The sequence below is a fragment of the Oenanthe melanoleuca genome, chromosome 2 (genome assembly GCF_029582105.1).
Source record: "Oenanthe melanoleuca isolate GR-GAL-2019-014 chromosome 2, OMel1.0, whole genome shotgun sequence".
Classification (NCBI taxonomy): Eukaryota; Metazoa; Chordata; class Aves; order Passeriformes; family Muscicapidae; genus Oenanthe; species Oenanthe melanoleuca.
The window spans coordinates 134,063,405-134,081,576 of NC_079335.1; the positions used below are offsets into that span (position 1 = coordinate 134,063,405).

Genomic DNA, 18,172 nt, shown 5'->3' on the forward strand with positions numbered 1-18,172 from the left:
TGAGCACAATGGGAAGTACAGTGTTTAAAACTACCTGTTGGCATGCTTTTCCTTGTAGGTTGGCACTGCTGAAGAAGAGTGGTGAGGAAGATTGGAAGAGCAGGCTCAGCAAAAAGCAGGAGTATGCAAAAGTGCCAGTCGCTGATCGTAGTGCACAGATGCAGGAAGTTGAGCAGCTGTTGAAGAAGGTAACTCTGCCTCTGTTTGGGAAAAACATCTTGCTTGAAATGCTTTTGCTTCTTGAAGATGCATCCAGCTAGACAGGCATGCCTAATATTAGCTGCTAGCTCCTGCTACTCTTGTTGTCAGGCTTGTTTAAAAGACAATTCTCCCAACACGAGAGATTATTTAATGAGAATGTCTTCACTGTCCTGGGATGTGTGATACTGGCTACAGTCTCTTCACATGAGGAGATAATGAACTGTAAGTGGGTCTGTAAGGCTTCTGCAGCATGTACAGGTATAATGATTTAAGCCCTTTCTGCTGCCCCTCTTCCCTCTCCCCCTTCCATGCCCCCACATGGAAATTGCTTTAATACTTAGTTCAGATGTTTTCTTATGTATGAGGGTGAGTTTGTAAAAATGTCACATTCCTAACACTGTGTTATCTCTGTGCATACATTGGGTTTTTGACAAGTAGTTTTGAGTCCTAGAGCCACTGAGGTCATGCAGGTACGAGAGCATTCATGAGCCATTTGGCTTTTGGTTATCTTGCATGATCTTTGCTGTTTGTGAATAGCCAGAACTGGCAGGACCAAGATTTTGTCTGGCTGTAGGTAGTGAATAGAGAGGGAAATGGGTAGAAAGGTGTGGAGGAAAGGGTGATCCACATTGTTAGCACATTCTGATCATGTCTGTACAAAAGTAAGTTAGGTTGCCCAGCAGGAGTGGATCTGTAAATCCAAATAATTACTGCTGAGGACCTGCTACCTGTGCCATACTTGCTTGTTTTGGTTCAGTGAAATTTTGTTTCAGACTAAATTTTGTTTTAGTTTGGTCCTGTGGCCTGACTTCCTTTAGTAGCAGTGGTGTTACATGGGGATCTTGGAGTGCACTTCAGGGCTTGGTTTCATACAAAAGTCTGTGCAATCTGCAATGTGAACCAAGGTGCAGAAAGTGAGGATGACTGGGAGATTTGCTTCAAAATGGACTGTCTCCTGGCTCAAAGTACAGGACCCATGTACACTTGTTCCCTCTCTCAGTCAGATGAAATAAGCTGTCTCAAAAGCCTTTAATTTCTGAAGGAGTACTTCACAGAGGACAAGTGAAAAAAATATGTGTTACAAAATTTACTAAAGGGAATGGGAGTATTTGGATCCAAATATTTAGTTGTGAAAATACTGTTTCTACTACTCAGTATAGGCAAACAGTAACAAAAAGTCTCCTGTTCCACCAGTGCATTACAAGTAAGGACACAGTTTGTCATTATCGAGGATAAATCTGTGCCTGAACATGCGAGTCATCAGTCATGTTAAATGGACAGAAAAGAATAAAGCTGATTTTTGCAGTTTGGTTTATGGTGTTTGCTTTGGTTTTGCCCTGTGGACTTGTTCAAAAATCCAGCTGCTAGTTTGAAAGACGTCCTAAAGCAAAAATAGTTCCAGGGAGGAAAGCAAAATTGTGGTCCATTTTTAACAGGCTAGTCTCCAAAATGACAACTGTTGAGATCAGATAACAAATGTACTCCAGCTAAAGACAATGGGGTTGAGAAAAAGCTTTAAACAGCTGCCAAGATGTAGGCAGAGACAAGCCCTTTGTTCTCTGTCCTCACCCCTCAGCACCCATATCCTCCCTGCTGAGTTACCATGTGCAGCAGCTTCACTCAGCATAGCAGGAGTCAGGCTTTTAAAGCAAGTAAGGGAGCATGAAGTGCTTGAGGGATACAAGCTTTGAAGTGGCAGTGCTAGCAGGGGGAGTTTCTGTGACACTGGGTCACCCCTCTGATAGCTCATATTAGCTCTTGGCTATTTAGAGCCCAAATCAAAAGAATTTCATCTCTGCCTATGGGTGAAAACTTGGGTGTGTAAGATACACAATTCCATGAACTGTATTGATGTTTGGTGTGCTGATTCACTATGTGATACATGAGAAATATGTAAACCTTTACTAAGGTGACCACACTACTTACAAGACACCATGTCAGCTGTCCTTAAATCTAGAAATTCTGGTTTTGATAAGTAATCAGTGTGGTGGCTGTTATCCTTTGAGGACCATGAAGTTCTGTGCTATTGAAGTCTGCTTGCAGAACTTTGAGACTCTGGTGTACTTGAGAATCTTAAGTGTTTTCTGTTGCTGGATTACAGAGAAAATGTAGGAATTGTATTGTTTAATGAATTTTGAGCTAGTTAGAGAATTTCCATGGCAGTCATGCATCAACAGCTAGAGTGTGTAAACTTCTGTCATGCCCTGCTGGTTCAAAACAATGCCTGATGTTTTTAGTTGCAGTATGGTGCTCCTATTAATATAGTCAGACACCTTTTTTTGTGTGTGTGTCTGTGTGTTTCTCTCTCTTAAAGGTTACCTAAATTTTTCTGGAGATTTAATTATTGAAACATAGCTGAAGAAATTAGAAGTTATTAGAGTATGTTTAGATTTCATATAAACAACAAAAGTGGAAAGATTCATACTCTTAACAAAATAGCTACATTAAATAGTGCTGTTTGATCACTTCTAGTCAAAATGCTTCTGTGTGGTGTTTACATGGTGAAAAATTTATGCAAATGTGTTATAGTCCTTTGTATCTAGACTAAACTGTATAAAAACACCATAAAATTCATGGAAAAGCTGACAGAGCAAAATCAAACAGGGAAAAAAAAAGAGACTAAGGAATTAACTCAAGCAGATACAGATGAGGGGGGAATTTGAGATTTACTTGGAGGTCCAGCATCTGTTTTGATGATTGCTGCACACAGGAGGAAAATTTTTTTGGAAGCTGTGAGACTTCTTAAGTTATTTATATATATGGTAAAACATATTTGGACAATTCAAAGAATAGCTCTAACATCAGGGGACCAACTGTATGCTGATGAATGTTTTACTGGAAAAAAAAAATCTCTTTTATTTGGGAAAAATATTTTGGATTTATTACCTTTGTTTTCAACATCTTCAGTTGGATGGAATACTTGCAGTTTGTTGGACTTCTTCATGAGTAGAAAAATTAATTAACTTCAAAATCTTTCCATAATATCAAAATAGGAAGATTTACTGGAATAAAAATTTCTATTTTATAGTTCACCATTTTTAACAGAGGCCCTGATTAATGTGATTACCAGCTGCATTGCAGTTGCATTAAAGCAGTGACTGATATTTGAAACACTTAATTCTTACATTATGTTTAAATTGCAGCACAGCACTGGTGTTAAAGGCTAGGGCTCAACAGTCATTTCAAAACTACTCAGAGATGAAGTGTGCAAAAATCTTAGAGAGGGCAAGCCTTTGAAAAGTGACTTTTAAGCAAAATATTAGTCTTTTGCTGTGGTAATAGTTTTATCCATTTCATATATGGCCTCCACCAAGTGCTTGTATCACATTCTCATCAAAGCTGAAACTAATTATTAGGCTTCATTTTGAGCCACTCTAATAGGCTGCATTTATCCACCCACTGTGCCATGTTCCCCATTTGCTTTAACCTACAGAAAGGGAGAAGAATTAAAGCTGATAAAGCCATGTCTAATCAGCTTAGGGTAAGCCCAGCTCTGGGGCAGGGTTTATTTGTAGGCTGTGTTTAGAATGGTGAACTCACCTTCACTGAGTACTCTGGGCTTAGCAAATCCTTCCAGATGGCTTTGGAGTCTCCCAGCTTCAGCAAGCATTTTTTCCTTTCATCTAGAAAATAGATGACTTGATGTTTAGCAGGGTCTGATTAAACTTGGAGCAGAATTATTCACATTGTGGTTGACATGGTTCATCAATTTAATGGTGCATGAAAACAGAGATATACAAAAATTATCAGCACACAAAAAGTGTGCAGTTTTGTTCTGTGTTGGCTTGTAGTGATATTGTTACTAACTTGGATAATTCCTGCATGGAATGGCTTTGGTAAACATGCTGTTGTATTATCACAACATTTTTGATCTCTGCTTTCCAACAGGGAAAACATTTCTAGAAGATCAAAAGATTTAGTAAGAAATAAGGGAAAGAGGAGTTATTTCTCCCCCATTTCCATTTCTGGTAGTCCAGTTCTTTCCTAATTCCGTTGCTTTGCTTCTGTCCTTGTCATAGGAACCTGTATATGCTTCTACTTACTCTCCTGTTATACCTGCTCTCCATAAATTTCATCCTTTTCTACCTATTAATCAGGTGAGCAAAAGTTTGCACAATTTAAATGCTCAGCAATTTCAAGTGAGCACATTTTAACAATGTTTTTTAACATATGAAATTAATAATCCTCTTAACTGATTAACCAGTTCAGTAAATGTAGCTTTAAAGGAGCATAATGTTGTGCCACTATGCTGTGTACTCTTCTTCAATATGCATTATGCTACTATTTCTCTTATGGTTGCTTTTCTAAAAATTCTATATCTGTTTTAGACTGCATAGGTGAGAAAGTAAAGGAAGGAAACATTATTGCATTCATTATAAAACTGAAAACATGTAAGTTGCTAAAAAGGAGTAGTATGTAACTACACAGCATTTATTAGAATAAAATGCTGTGTGCCCTGACCTCCCTGTACGCAATGTGCATGTACAATGTAAAACATAACATCATCTAATTTACTGACTGTAAAAAAGCTGCTTTTGTTCAGAGGTGACTTTCCCATAGTGCTTTTCCCTAGTCTCTGTGTGAAGGATTTTTGCCTTGGCATGTCCTGCTTCTATTCTCTGACTATCCCATCTTCCTGCTTCTCTCTTTCTTCCTTTAAGGTCTGTAGTACTAGTTTGAAAGAATCAAGCTCTCTGATTTCTGATGACCGTCATCCTTGGAGATGGAAGGTGAAATGCAACATAAACTTTCTATTTAATTCTTGGAGGGAGGAGTGAGACAGGGAGTTATACTCAGATTCCTAAAGCAACTTGTGGCAGTAGAGTTAACTTTGTGTTTGCTTGGGAATAGAGTTCTGCTGCTGTTCCAGTAAATGTTAGAGAAGCTTCATGTGAAGTGTTCCTCAACATCATGTCTATACCTCTGCAGTTCCATCATAGACAATTTGAAGAATCAATAGATAATAAGAAATATAAATTTTCTACAGCCAGAACAACATAACAAAGTTGTCTCTGAGCAGTGGAATACCAGACCTTGATCTGAGGAAACTGTACCAGGTTCCCATGATCAGGGGTGAAAAATGCAAAGGCAGAAGTGGGCAAAGAAACAAGAAAACAGGGAGAGGTCACTGGAAGGTCCCAGCACATCTATGCAAATCAAATTTTGCTGTATTACACCTCCTTGTCCCTTGCCTCCCAGTTCACACTTGTGGTTCCTGTGCTGCAATGAATCCATTGGGTTCTTCATTCCCACAGTCTGTGCTGCATGCAGGGAGCTTTCTGACCAGCAGGGGTAATAGCAGTGGATTGAAGGAGCAGATACTCACTGCTGGGTTGAGGATGAGGCTACTGGATATATTATAAACATTTAGACAACTGATATTTACCTTCTCCACATTCACTTCCATTGAATATGATCTTCTGCTAAGTTGTTTTAATTTAACATTAAATTTTGGGCTGAAATTTTTTAGTAACTGAAATCTATAAAATAACAATATAGTTTTAACTTAATAAAACCCTCCAGTAATGACAGGAGATTATTTAATGAGCTCATTCCATCTTTCTTAAAAGGAAAACAGTAAAAAAGGTGTTCATCTTTCCATTGACTGTGGTGAGCTACATCCTGCTCTCTTAGCTAGCTGTTTTCTTCTAGCACAGGGCCAAGGTACATGCAGACTTGGTTGGGGCTTTTTTTCTGGCACAGTTAATCACTTTATTTGCACCAAACATGAGGTGAGTGTGTTCTGTTTTCCTCAAACCAGTGTTGTACAGAAAGCCATATGTTTGCACTGGAGTTTTCTCTCCATGCCTTCTTATAGCAAAGCCCAGATAAAGTTGCAGAAGAAAACAACTCAAAGACTTTATACCATACTTGAACAATTGCTGGATTCTCCTTATGTTTTTTTTGTCTTAGGAGCTTAAACTAGAGAAGTTACTTGCATTAAAAAAAAACAAATAGATACTTTTTGAATTCTTCTTTTATGTAATTTATAGCAATGGTTTCAAATAGAACCCTCTTTTGAAAAACAGATTTTTTTGTGTGTTCTTTCTTGGTTTGGACTCCCCCAGGTAGGGCAGTCTTGATCCTCTGCATAGAAAACCATTAATTACTTTATTTCTTGTATTAAAAAAACCCAAACCAACAAACCAATAAAACAAAACCAACAAAACCAAACAGAACACCAGCATGCTAACAGACTTCTTTCAGTTCTTGTCACCTAAAGGGGACACTGCTTGGACTGCAAAATTGCAGGGTACAAGATGGAGCATTGCCTAGATGTGGCCCCTTCCTTAGCATGAGCAGGGCAGTGCCTGCCATACCCTCAAAAAATGTGTTGCAGTGCTAGAAAGGACCAATGTCATCATCCAACCTAGCCAAGCACTGGGAGAAAGTAATCCCTGTTTCTAACTGTTCTTGCATTGGGTCTATAAATCCTTCCCAGACTGAAAACAGGATCTTTTAGAAAAACATGCAGTCTTAATTCTAAACTGTCAGCCTACAGAAAATTCTTGGCAATATTAAGTAATTTTTCATATGTTATTTTTTTTACTGTATTAAATGTAACTCTTAACCCTTTCTTCAGTGAAAATACATACTTACCTGATATGATCTGAGACAGATTTTTAAAAAAAAACATTTCAGCCCTTTCCTGAAAATTTTAAAATTGTCAGCATCCTGGGTAGAAGCATGGAGTCTGGAAATGGATGAGTTATTCCAGTACAGATTATCTGTTCAGAACAACTTTCCATGGGAGTTTTTGTCTCTCTTGTTTTTCTGTCTTCCTAATTGGTTGGGTTGGGGTTTTTTTTGTTTGGTTGGTTTTTTCTTTTTTTTTTTTTTTGTTTTGTTTTGTTTTTGTTGTTCTTGTTGTTTTGGGGAGGGTTGGTTGTTTTTTTGTTTTGTTTTGTTTTTGTTTTTTTTCTTTCTTTTCAAATGACATTTGTCTCAAAAGCCTGGACTTTTCTGATATTCCCTTTTTTTTTTTTTTTTTTTCCCAACCATTTATGTAAATATCTTTTCTTTATCTTCATTACTTTTCTGTATGTTGGTGTCATCATGAGGGTCTTCTCAGGGGATGAGACTACTATCTCTTGTTTTCCATGTTCATAAAAGCATTTTGATCAAATTTGGAATGAGTCAGATCACTGCATAACTCTTTCCTGTTCAGAAATAATTTTTCAGTCAGTTAACCATTTACAGGCTGTAAGCTGCTCTGATATTTTTATATTGCTCCAAAAAATCTTCCTAGGAATGTCATCTGTAATTAACTCAAATATATTAAAGAAATCAGAGATAACTGTGTTAATATATATAATCATGCTGGAGCTCATCAAACTTACCATTTTGATTAAACCTGTTTTCCATAATACCACGTGGAATGTCATTAATTATGGTGATTTGATTCTTCATTGATTGTCTTTGCAGCAGTTCTTTCCATGGGTGTCTGGAACAACCCACAGCTTGTGTGACCTGTTCCTACATGCTTTAGTTTTACTTCTAAATATTGTCAGAGCTTTTATCCTATTTATTTTCCCATTTTCACAGGCTTTAAAAAAAATCATTCTTGTGATTTGGGGCATCTCCTTTTCCACCTATTTTGTCTAATATAACCATGAACACATCCATCTATTGTACACAATAAATTGTAATAGTTCATTGAAAGGAACAACTTTTTAAATGAAAAAAATTGCATTGGAACTGTTTTATTCCTAAGTTTTTCTATGTTATTTTTATTTATTCTTGATGTAGTAATTTTTGGTTTGACTTTTTTACAGCTGCAAATTTGAGGTTGTGCTTTCATGTCATCATTTGGATTTTTTAACTTAGAAATAAAATTTGGACTCAAAAGGTTCTTGAGTTTTAGCTTTCGTAACATATTTTCTCCCAAATAGAATGTGCTTTGACAAGTTAATTCCTCCACAAATGCTACATGTGGCAATTCTGAAAGCTTTCTAAACTGTTCCCAACTAGCAGGTGGATTTTTTCTGAAATTTCTTTTGACAGTTGCATTGGCTCAAATTAGCTTTCTAGCTATAGGAAATATTATTTATTTAATCATGGCATATACTTCTGTTGTTCAGCAGGACTGTTAAGGGAGATTAAGTTGATTGGGAATTGATTGGTGTCTATTTAGTTTATATTTTTTTAGTTCATTTGTTCATTAATAGATCAAGGTAGGAGTCTTCATGGATTAGGAAGAGATCTAGTATAGAATGATTCCAAATGAATGACTCCAAAGATTTTTTGCCCAATGGAACAGCTTGAAATCTTTCATTATTAAAAGAAACAAAAAAAGTTTGTTTCTCCTGTCCAACAGCTGTTTTCTTTAATCCTTTAACACAGCTCCAGAATTACTGACAGTCTTTCTGGCAATTCATGTGTGTAGTGATTAACACACACACTTTCTAGGTCTGCATCTTCAGTTTTCAGTAGCTCTGTAGACTTTGAAGTGTCAGGTATTTGCTGGAGACAAAATCCAAAATTAAGACTCCTGTAAGTTTGAAAACCCAAAACAAATCCATATGATTTTACTTCTTTCTGCCTCTCCCTCACTTCCCTTATATTGTAATGGGAGTCAGCATCCTTACTCAGTTAAAAGTATTTGTTTTGTGTACTAAATTTTACCTGTGGCTTCACTAGGTATTTATTAATTTCCTGCCCAGGTCTCCTTAATATATTGTTGTGGGTTTTTCTACCAACTTTTCATTCCAATGCTGGCTGTGCTGACACAGGAATGGGTAGAGACTGGAAGAAATGAAAGGGTTTTTCTTTAATTTCTTTAGTGCTTTTCTTTAAAGCCTTTGGAGACTTTGACAGATGAGGAAATGATACTGAATAGACATGTATGTTGTTATTTCTACTGAACATTTTGGAGTTCTAGGGAAAAATCAGAGTTTTTAATCTTGATTATCATGGCTTGCAGTCATATTGTCTGGCTGTCCAGCTCACTTTCCTGATAAATTGAGAGGAAGGGTTACTGCAGAAGGCTGCAGCAATATGTGGAACCAGAGGGAAATAGTGGAGTGCTCTCATGGTCCCAGTCCATGTACAGACTATTTCTTGGCTTGTCTTCATTCTTCTGATGTCTACTGATCCTGGTAAACTCTGAAAGCTACAGAGTCACTATTTTAGAGTGTCCCCTGCAGTTACAATAGTTTTTATATGAAATGCCTTATTTAGTTAATTTGATTGATTTTTAAGAAAATAAAAAATAATATCTTCTTTGTATCTTGAAAGGAGAAGAATATTTATAATGTTCACAAGCTTGTGCATACTTTCAGATTTCCCTTCTGTGGTTCTCTGAGTTAGAGTGGTATTAAAGCTTGAGATTTTGTTTTTTTCAATTCTAGCACCTAGGTTGTGAAGAAAAATGATGAATAGCATCAACTTGGAAGTAATTCTAGAATTGACAGTCCCATGCACTAAAAATACTTCTGTGTTTGATTTCTATGCAGTGTAATCCCTGAAACATTGATAATTTTTAAGGATAAGTATATTTAAAGATAAGTGTATTAAAGTAATAGTCCTTTGGTCTGACCTAGCTACAGCAGAGTATGTAAATCCAGTTTCTGGCCTACTTAATGTAGCATCATCAATCCTTCTGTGTGAGAAGACCATTGAGATAGTTCACCTTCTGCTTCTAATCACTCCAGCTGTTGGCTGCCAACCTCTAAAGCAAGAAAGGGAAGCTAAGGGTAACCTAGGAAGAAAAAACAGAGGGAGTGGTAGAGACAATCATGGTGTTTGGAAAAATATTTAGTGGAGTAAGCTGACTTAAGAGCTAAAGTGAGCAGCATCTGGAGAAGCTGCTAATCCTGCCTGCAGAAGTGAATTACTGTAAGACACTGGTTAGGAATCATCCACTGAAGTTACACCACTTCTCTGTTTTTCCCTGAGCCACCTTCAGATTTGCACACTTGAAAACATCTGCACATAGTCAGTAGTGATCTCACTTGTGTAGCAAGTCATGGTCCAAAAGAACAAGGCCTGGAAAATTATTTCATGCACAGAGTGAATAGTTTGCTGTGTGTAGAGGAGTGCCATCTGCCCTGGCTGGTGGTTTCAAGCACAGACCAAAACCTTGTACTCAGTGTAATGGAGCATCACAGGGTCACTAAGCTGTGTGTGTGACTTCACTCCAGTAGCTTCTTCCCTGCTCCCTTCCCTCTGCACCTGGCAGTTGAAATGTTCAACCAGTCTTCAGCAGATTTTTTTTAAACATCTCTTTCTTTCTTTCCCACAAAAAGCAAAGAATGTCAGATAACCAGGAGAGTCAAATGACCATTGAGGAGAGGAAACACCTGATTACAGCTCGAGAAGAAGCCTGGAAGTCCAAGGGTAAAGGAGCAGCCAATGACTCCACACAGTTCACTGTAGCTGGCCGAATGGTAAAAAAAGGTCAGTGATGAAAATGACCCAAATATAAATAAGACACCTCTTATCTGTCTAGTCAAAATAAGGTCAAGCTAAAGCTATGCACAAATAGCATCTGTATTTAGCAAGAGGAAGACTGTTTATCTTCAACTGAATGTTGTGTCATGAGGCTGTTCACTTTGGTTTCTTGTGGGCGTGGTATTGATCCATTTTGTTCTGCACTGTTGCACTGCCATCCATTTATTACTGGGCTCTGGCTGGCTGGGGGAAATCTATCACTTGAACAGGGATATATGTTTTGGTTTTCCTTCTAATACAACCCACAGGGCATAGTTGGATTATTCTTTCTTACTTACTGTTCCTTTGGAAACGCAGCTGCACTGTCTAGAGAAGAGTTGTGAAATCGAGTTGTTTCTGTTGCTGGCATTTCCCCCACTCCTAGGATCACTGGGAATATTTAGCAAACAAGTATTGTTTTTATGGATGCTGTCTTGGACAACAGCTTGAAGTGTTATGTTTGGCTGAAGATTCCCTGGTTCTGCATAAAACCACAGAGTAGAAACTACAAGGGAGCAATGTTGACTTTTTTGGGATCTCTTGAATTCAGTCCCTGTTTCCAGATCTAACCATTCTTCTAAAGTGGACAGGAGTCTCTGAAGTCTGTACATGGTAGGAATGCAGCTGTTCACACAGCATGCCTGGGGAGATGGTGGCTTTGGGAAGAAGGCACCTAAACTGATCTCTTGTGCTTAAGGAATACTAGGGTTTGGGTTGTTACCAGGACTACATTATTAAACACAACAATGAACCTTGAATTAAATTATAACTATTAAAAAAATCATTGTAAGGCAAGGGCAATACTGCAACAGGAGTAACTGCTTGCAATCCAAGCCACAATCTGTTGGCAAACAAACAAATAAACAGTATTAGGAAGTGCCTCTGTTGGTAACATATTTTAGCTGCTGCTTACACTTTACATGGTTTTGCTGCTAGAAATGACAGTTGGTCACTATTTAAAGAGTAACCCTGTTTGGAGGGTCACCAACAAAAACTGTTTAATTGTCCACAGATCTGCTCTTTGAGATTTGTTTGTTTGTTTTGCAAATAGATTGCTCTTTGGAAAAGAAAAGAAGGTGGTAGCATTTGCTCTTCTTAATCAGAAAAAAAAATATTTTGAAAGGATCTCTTTAGGTGCTATGATCATTCTTTTGAAGAAGCAAGTTAATGCAATGACAGTGAAATCAATAAAAGTAGCCCAAGTGGGATTGTAGTTAGATGTGTACTGGTTTATATCATGAAAGAATAAATTATCATTATATGTCATCATTTTAATTGAAGAGATTATGAAAAAGCAATGCAAAATTAACATCTTTGTTATATGCATGTGCACAGATACTGTATTTTAATTGTTTCTTATGGCTGAAAATTATTCAGTCCTAATTGGAAGGTGATCCTTTCCTAAGCAGTTCTCAGTGTGGTCTTGTGGATTATGTGCTGGTAGAGCTGCTTAAGAGCTGTGTCCTCTTGAGTGTGTCTTGAGGAAGGCTTTTCCCATTGACTTAAAACCTGCTGGAATTTGGAGTCTCTTAGGTAACAGGAGAAGAAATTGGTTGTGGATAAGCTACCTACTTATATTCCAAATTTAACTTGCTGTTTAGCAATTATGACAATTATATTGCTAGAATCTTGTGGAAACATGTTTAGTATATGTTCTCCCAGCACAAGATTGGTTTAATCTGATCAAAATAACTAAAGGCTTAAATTTACATGGCTCAGTAATTAGTAAACTATGGCCAAGTGGAAAATAGATAATAGAGAAAAGTGTAAATGTCTGTTTCCCCATTACTGAAAGTCTAGGCAACAAAAGTTAAGAGGTGTAATTCTTTGCCTCAGTATTTGACTGGGTATTTTCTACCTAATAAAACCCACAACTTCTATAGAATGCAGTTCTCTTACTAAAGCAGTGTAGACATTAAAACAAAAACTAAAAAATCCATCCTTATTTTATCCACTGGGCTCAGAACTAATTCCTTTTTGACAGTTACTGAAAAGGATGGAGGCAAGTACAACAGAAGGAGAGGGTAGTGCTTGATATGATGGAAACTCTAACTTCCATTTCTACTTCAATTTTCATGTGTTCTTAAAAACTCAAAGGGGCTCAAAAATCACTGTGAAATCCAGGGACATTCACAAGTCAGAGGCATCCTGTTATATGTATTAATTGAGATGTGCTTAGATTTAAAAAAGGGAATAAGAGGGTGGTGGAAGTGAAGGTGCCTAGCAAGATTATGGTGACTTCCCTGCTAAACATATCATTTTGTTCAGAACACTTCCATGTTTTCAAAATGTAGCTTCTGGTACAGCTGGAGCCCAAAATGTGGACCAAATGAACTGCTGCTACCTTGAAAAGGAGCAAAATTACTGTAGTCCAGAGGAAGCCTATATATCTTATATATCTTATATATTTTATATCTTGTTAGCTTGCCAAGGGATCCTTGGAAATGAAGCTTTGTTCTGGTGAATGGGGAGGTTTCTGAGGCTGCTGTTGATTAAAGCAGCAGGCAGGGCCCTCTGCCATCTCTAATACAACAGCTGGGGGGGCTGGGGAAGTGTGCTGGCCTGTAGGAAGAGCCAGGCTCACCTGCTTTCCCCAAATAGTTTCTCTGCTGTCACTGCTGGAAACACAGGCTGACTCATGGCTGCATTTCCTATGTTCTGTGTCCCTGTGCAGGCCTGGCTTCTCCAAGTGCACTGACACCAGTAGCATCCCCCTTCCGGCAGAAATCCACCACTCCAGTTACAAAGCCCTTGGAAGGTAAGGAATAAAAGTGGCTGAAATACATTCAGGCTTATTCACTTCTTGTCAATTAACAGGTTTTACTTTCTGGTTTGCTTAGAAATTGAAGCCAGGCCTGATATGCAGTTGGAATCAGATATGAAGCTGGACAAGTTGGAGTCATTTTTGGGAAGGCTGAATAACAAAGGTTGGTAGAGTTATGAAGGGTGGCATTATATCCACCCTCTGACTTTAGAAATCCATTAAAGTGCCCCTTAGTTAAAATGTCTGGTAGCAGAAACTGAATATTTCTTTGCTCAGACTGCAATTACTGATAATTTTATTTTTGTGATTCAGTCTTTGCTAAATTTTAAGACGAAAAGCCTTTTGCAATTGTATTACAAATATACAGTAGAATAAATCACAGATGCCTAAATAACTTTTTCATTCTCTAAAAACAATGTACACATCCTTCTGTAGGGCAGAACTTCCTAAAAGCACACAACCAGTCTAAACCATATTGCCATATACAGTGAAACATCTTTAAATGTAGTTTAGTCCTATTAAAATCAAAAAAGGATACTAAGGTGTTCCCAAGCACAATTCATTTTCCTGCTTTTTTGAAAACTGACTTTCTGTAGCAGCTCATCAGCTTCCTTGTACAGCCTGTTGGCTATTTATATGAAGCTCTCTAGAGCTGTTTGGTGTTTCCATCTCATATGTCTGTCCTCCATTTGTAAGAAAAAAGTCTTTATGTAATTTGCAGTGTAACAGATACCATAAACAAATGTATTCACATTTCATACACGAGGCACTGGAGTAGGATAATGACTGTGCCACACTTGCTAGTCTGAAGTAGTGACTTTTCCCCTTGTGCTTCTAGTATTTTCAAAGGCAGGAATTACATAGTTTGAGACAAGATGGAATATTCAAGACCCTAAAATGCTTACATCATCATACTATAGCAACTCATTTATGGTGTCTTAAGTTTTCATTTAGCCATATTTCCTTGCCATTTGGTATAATGATTATTGCATTGAGTAGCAGTAACACTGTTTTAGTATTCTTTATCAACACACTTTTCTACCATCAGTTTATAAAAACTGTCACAAAAAAAACCCTATAAAAACCAAATTACCACCACCTCACTGGAAAACAAAATTATCCAGCCATGTTTACCTTTTCTAGAGTTAGAAACTCTAGCATGATTACTTACTGGGTGAGATGATTTTTTTCCTGCAGTTGCTGGGATGCAAGAGACAGTGCTGACAGTTACAGGAAGATCTGTGAAGGAGGTGATGAAGCTGGATGATGATGAAACATTTTCCAAATTTTATCGCCATGTGGATTTCCCTTCCTCCTCAGTGCCTTTGGACCTTGATGAGGACTTTGATGCCATCTTTGATCCTTATGCACCAAAGTAAGAATTGCTTTTTCCCCATTGTTTTGAACGCAGACACAAGGGCAGTGTTCAAAATGTTCAGCTCTAAGTCATCTTGTAGGTATCTAAGTACTGGGCACATCCATTTCTTCTGAAATCATTCTTCATAGTCCATTTCTTCTGAAGTCATGCTCCTGACTGAATTGAGGAACTGATCCTGATTTCTTGTCATTAGATGATTCTGACTAGAAAAATTAACAGATGTTTATAAACCCTACTTGTTTTTTAGGTTGACATCTTCTGTAGCAGAGCACAAACGTGCAGTCAGACCTACGCGCCGAGTCCAGTCCTCAAGAAACCCCCTGAAAATGCTTGCAGCAAGACAAGATATTCTTCATGAGTATACTGAACAAAGACTGAATGTTGCCTTCATGGAGTCAAAGAGAATGAAAGTAGAAAAAAGTAAGCTAACAGGATGATTTGTACAAGACACCATCTTGCCTTTTTAATTTAAAAAAAAATCCCAGTGCTAAAAACTGAAGCAATGGAATGTATTCTCTGAGTGGAAATAAATTGATTGAGCTATAAGGTGCAATGTAGATTGTCTAGGAGACCTGAAGAGAAGGGTGTGTGTGACTTCCTCAGGGAAAGTTACCTAGAGCTACCTCCTGTACATAGATTTAATTTTATTTTTTTTTTAGCACAGTCACCTTATGCAGAGAGGGAGAGCCAGGATGCCTGCAAGGTGTGCAGGGTGAGGACAGGAGATCAAGGAGAGCAGATCCAACTTTGTCATGCTGGGGTGAGAGCTAGCAAGAATAGATGAACTTTTGTGCAGGTACACTGGCCTCAATTTTGGGTCCTAATTTTCTCTCAGAAAGTGGAATTAGCCTTCTTAACTCCTTATGATTAATTTCCATAAAGGATCAGTGCTTTGTAGCACAGCTTGTACAAGGTGTTTTACTTGTGGAGTTGCTTTCTCCTGACAACCAGACAAACAGCAAAGACATAATTGTGAAATTCATTGAAAGATTTGTCAAGCCACTCACGTTTTTGGGGTACAAGCTTACCTTATTGCACTTGACTAAAGAAAGATCATCTTTAACAATTGATTGTATTGATGAGAACACTAACTATATATGTAATACTTCATTGCCATCTCATGAGAAGGATTTTCCTGAATTATTAATTCATAAAGTGTCTTGTCTTTGGTTGAGCAATAAACAAAAGTAGCCAAGAATCTGGGCTGTAAGTTTACAGTGAAACATGACTAAGACTTTGAAATGTAAATGGGTGTTGCATCACACTGTCTCAGCCAAATATTTTAAAGGAATTTCAGTTAATTAGCCTTGTCTCTGTGCTGTCTTCTATTATTAATTATTTATAAGGCATTGAAGATCGATATGATACTTCACAAAACATTGGAGAGTATGGTTCTTAGCAAAGTTGGTATTTCTGCCAAATAGCATAATTCTGAAACTAACAGTGTACTTTTGAATGACATCTAGAAATTTAGGTAATCCTAAACCCACAACTCTTTTGGGCTAGTGGTTAATCTGAGTTCAACATGCCTTTGCTGTTGCTATGAAGAAGAAGAAAAACTGCAAATAATGGGCAGAAATTATTTTCTTAATGCAACAACCAATTTTTAATTATAATTTTGTTATTTTTATGTCTGTCTCCTGTCTTTCCTCCAATTTCTTTTTATGTACAAGTGTCCACAAATTCAAATTTCTCAGAAGTAGCACTTGCTGGCCTGGCAAGCAAAGAGAACTTCAGCAACATTAGCCTGCGGAGTGTTAATCTAACAGAGCAAAACTCTAACAACAGTGCTGTGCCATACAAGAAGCTAATGCTCCTGCAAATTAAAGGTATGCTGGAACTCCTTTTACTTTCCATAAACAGTAGGCTGAATGTAACATATGGGAGTTGCTACCAAATTTAGATGCTTAGCTTGTTCTAGATCAAGTCAAGATTTATATCCAAAACCTGAAAAAATATGTGATAAATGTGTAAAAAAAGTTAAACCTTACAAATAGGTTTGCATTGGTCCATTGGTGTGTGTTTCCCAAGGAGAAAACAGAATATTTCAGAAATTCAGGCTATCCCCTGCAGAAATTTTTAACTGTCCCGTTCTTCCAGTGCTCAATATAACTTGGAAATGATGTGGGAGTGTTCTTGCTCCACTTCCCTTTACTGTGCATAGTAACATATCTGATTCTGCAAATAGCTAGGTTTTGGAAAGCAAAATTCTTTAAATTCTTAAAACTTTTTACTGCCTACAGAAATTTTGCTATGACTTCACTTAAGCAAATATGAAAGGTTCTGGAATTTTGCTGCTGTCTGCCATTTACTTAATTCATTTCTTTCCAGAAGGAGACAGAATTGTTAAAGCAAGAACAGGAAATAATAGAAATATTAGTTGATAGGAGGCAACATTTATTTTGTTTCCTGTGAGTAAACTCTTTTTCCACAGTTGTAGTCTTTTAATTATTCTTAAACAGTCTGTTTCCACATATTTTGCTACATGTGCTGGGATTGTTTGTATTTCATTCAAAACAAATTAGATCGTGGCATTTGATAGTAGTGGTTGAAGGAATATAATTAGCTTTGTTTTCTCTTTAGGAAGAAGACATGTTCAAACAAGATTAGTAGAACCAAGAGCCTCATCACTGAACAGTGGAGACTGTTTCCTGTTGTTAACTCCACATTTATGTTTCTTGTGGGTAGGAGAGTTTGCAAATGTCATAGAAAAAGCAAAGGTCAGTACTGTTGTGAGGTTTTATATATTATTTATTTTTAGAACCATTGCAGTATATGTGTCTGATGAAATTGTGCCTTAGTGCCAATTCTCTCAAAAAGTGGCATGTAACTGATAGTCTGTGACAGGGAGATACGCAGGGTTCCTGAAAATATGTTTTAGGTCATGCACTGAATGAAAGCTGACGTTTGTGAAGGAGTGTGTAGTTTGTGAAGCTGCAAGAGAAAAAAGGATATCCTCAGGATACAGACTGAACTAGAAAAAAAAATAGTCTGAATTGCAGGATGTCCTTTTTATTACCATGTCCACTGAGATCAGTCTTGCTTTAAGGCAAATGAAAGAATGAATGCATTTCTGTAACAATTTTTAGTGTCTGTTTATTTAGTGCAATAAATGATAACTATTTCTTCCACTATTTGCTGTATTATATCTCATTTGCCTTCTCACTGAGCGAGAATATTGCACAAGTATTCCAAAGACTTAAGCAATCCTGTTCAGATAACTGTTAATCTCTTAGGCTTCAGAACTTGCAACTTTAATTCAGACAAAGAGGGAACTTGGCTGTAGAGCTTCTTATATACAGACTATAGAAGAAGGAATAAATACCCATACCCACGCAGCCAAAGACTTCTGGAAACTCCTTGGTGGACAGACAAATTACCAGTGTAAGCATTGTTAT

General features: G+C 37.4%; 1 protein-coding gene across 18 annotated transcripts in view; it reads left to right on the forward strand.

Annotated features, from left to right (window-relative positions):
• The window catches only part of SVIL (supervillin), a 133,029-nt gene that overhangs the window by 103,708 nt on the left and 11,149 nt on the right, over window positions 1-18,172 (forward strand). For 13 of the 18 annotated variants that reach the window (XM_056483816.1, XM_056483808.1, XM_056483812.1 and 10 more), the window contains 11 exons: window positions 59-188; window positions 4,221-4,298; window positions 4,863-4,931; window positions 10,449-10,599; window positions 13,307-13,390; window positions 13,473-13,559; window positions 14,594-14,771; window positions 15,022-15,194; window positions 16,448-16,603; window positions 17,358-17,494; window positions 18,011-18,158. In XM_056483816.1, coding sequence (XP_056339791.1) covers window positions 59-188; window positions 4,221-4,298; window positions 4,863-4,931; window positions 10,449-10,599; window positions 13,307-13,390; window positions 13,473-13,559; window positions 14,594-14,771; window positions 15,022-15,194; window positions 16,448-16,603; window positions 17,358-17,494; window positions 18,011-18,158 — 1,391 coding nt within the window. The remainder of the gene's footprint in view (window positions 1-58; window positions 189-4,220; window positions 4,299-4,862; window positions 4,932-10,448; window positions 10,600-13,306; window positions 13,391-13,472; window positions 13,560-14,593; window positions 14,772-15,021; window positions 15,195-16,447; window positions 16,604-17,357; window positions 17,495-18,010; window positions 18,159-18,172) is intronic. The other 5 variants (XM_056483815.1, XM_056483823.1, XM_056483825.1 and 2 more) reach the window with 1 other exon arrangement.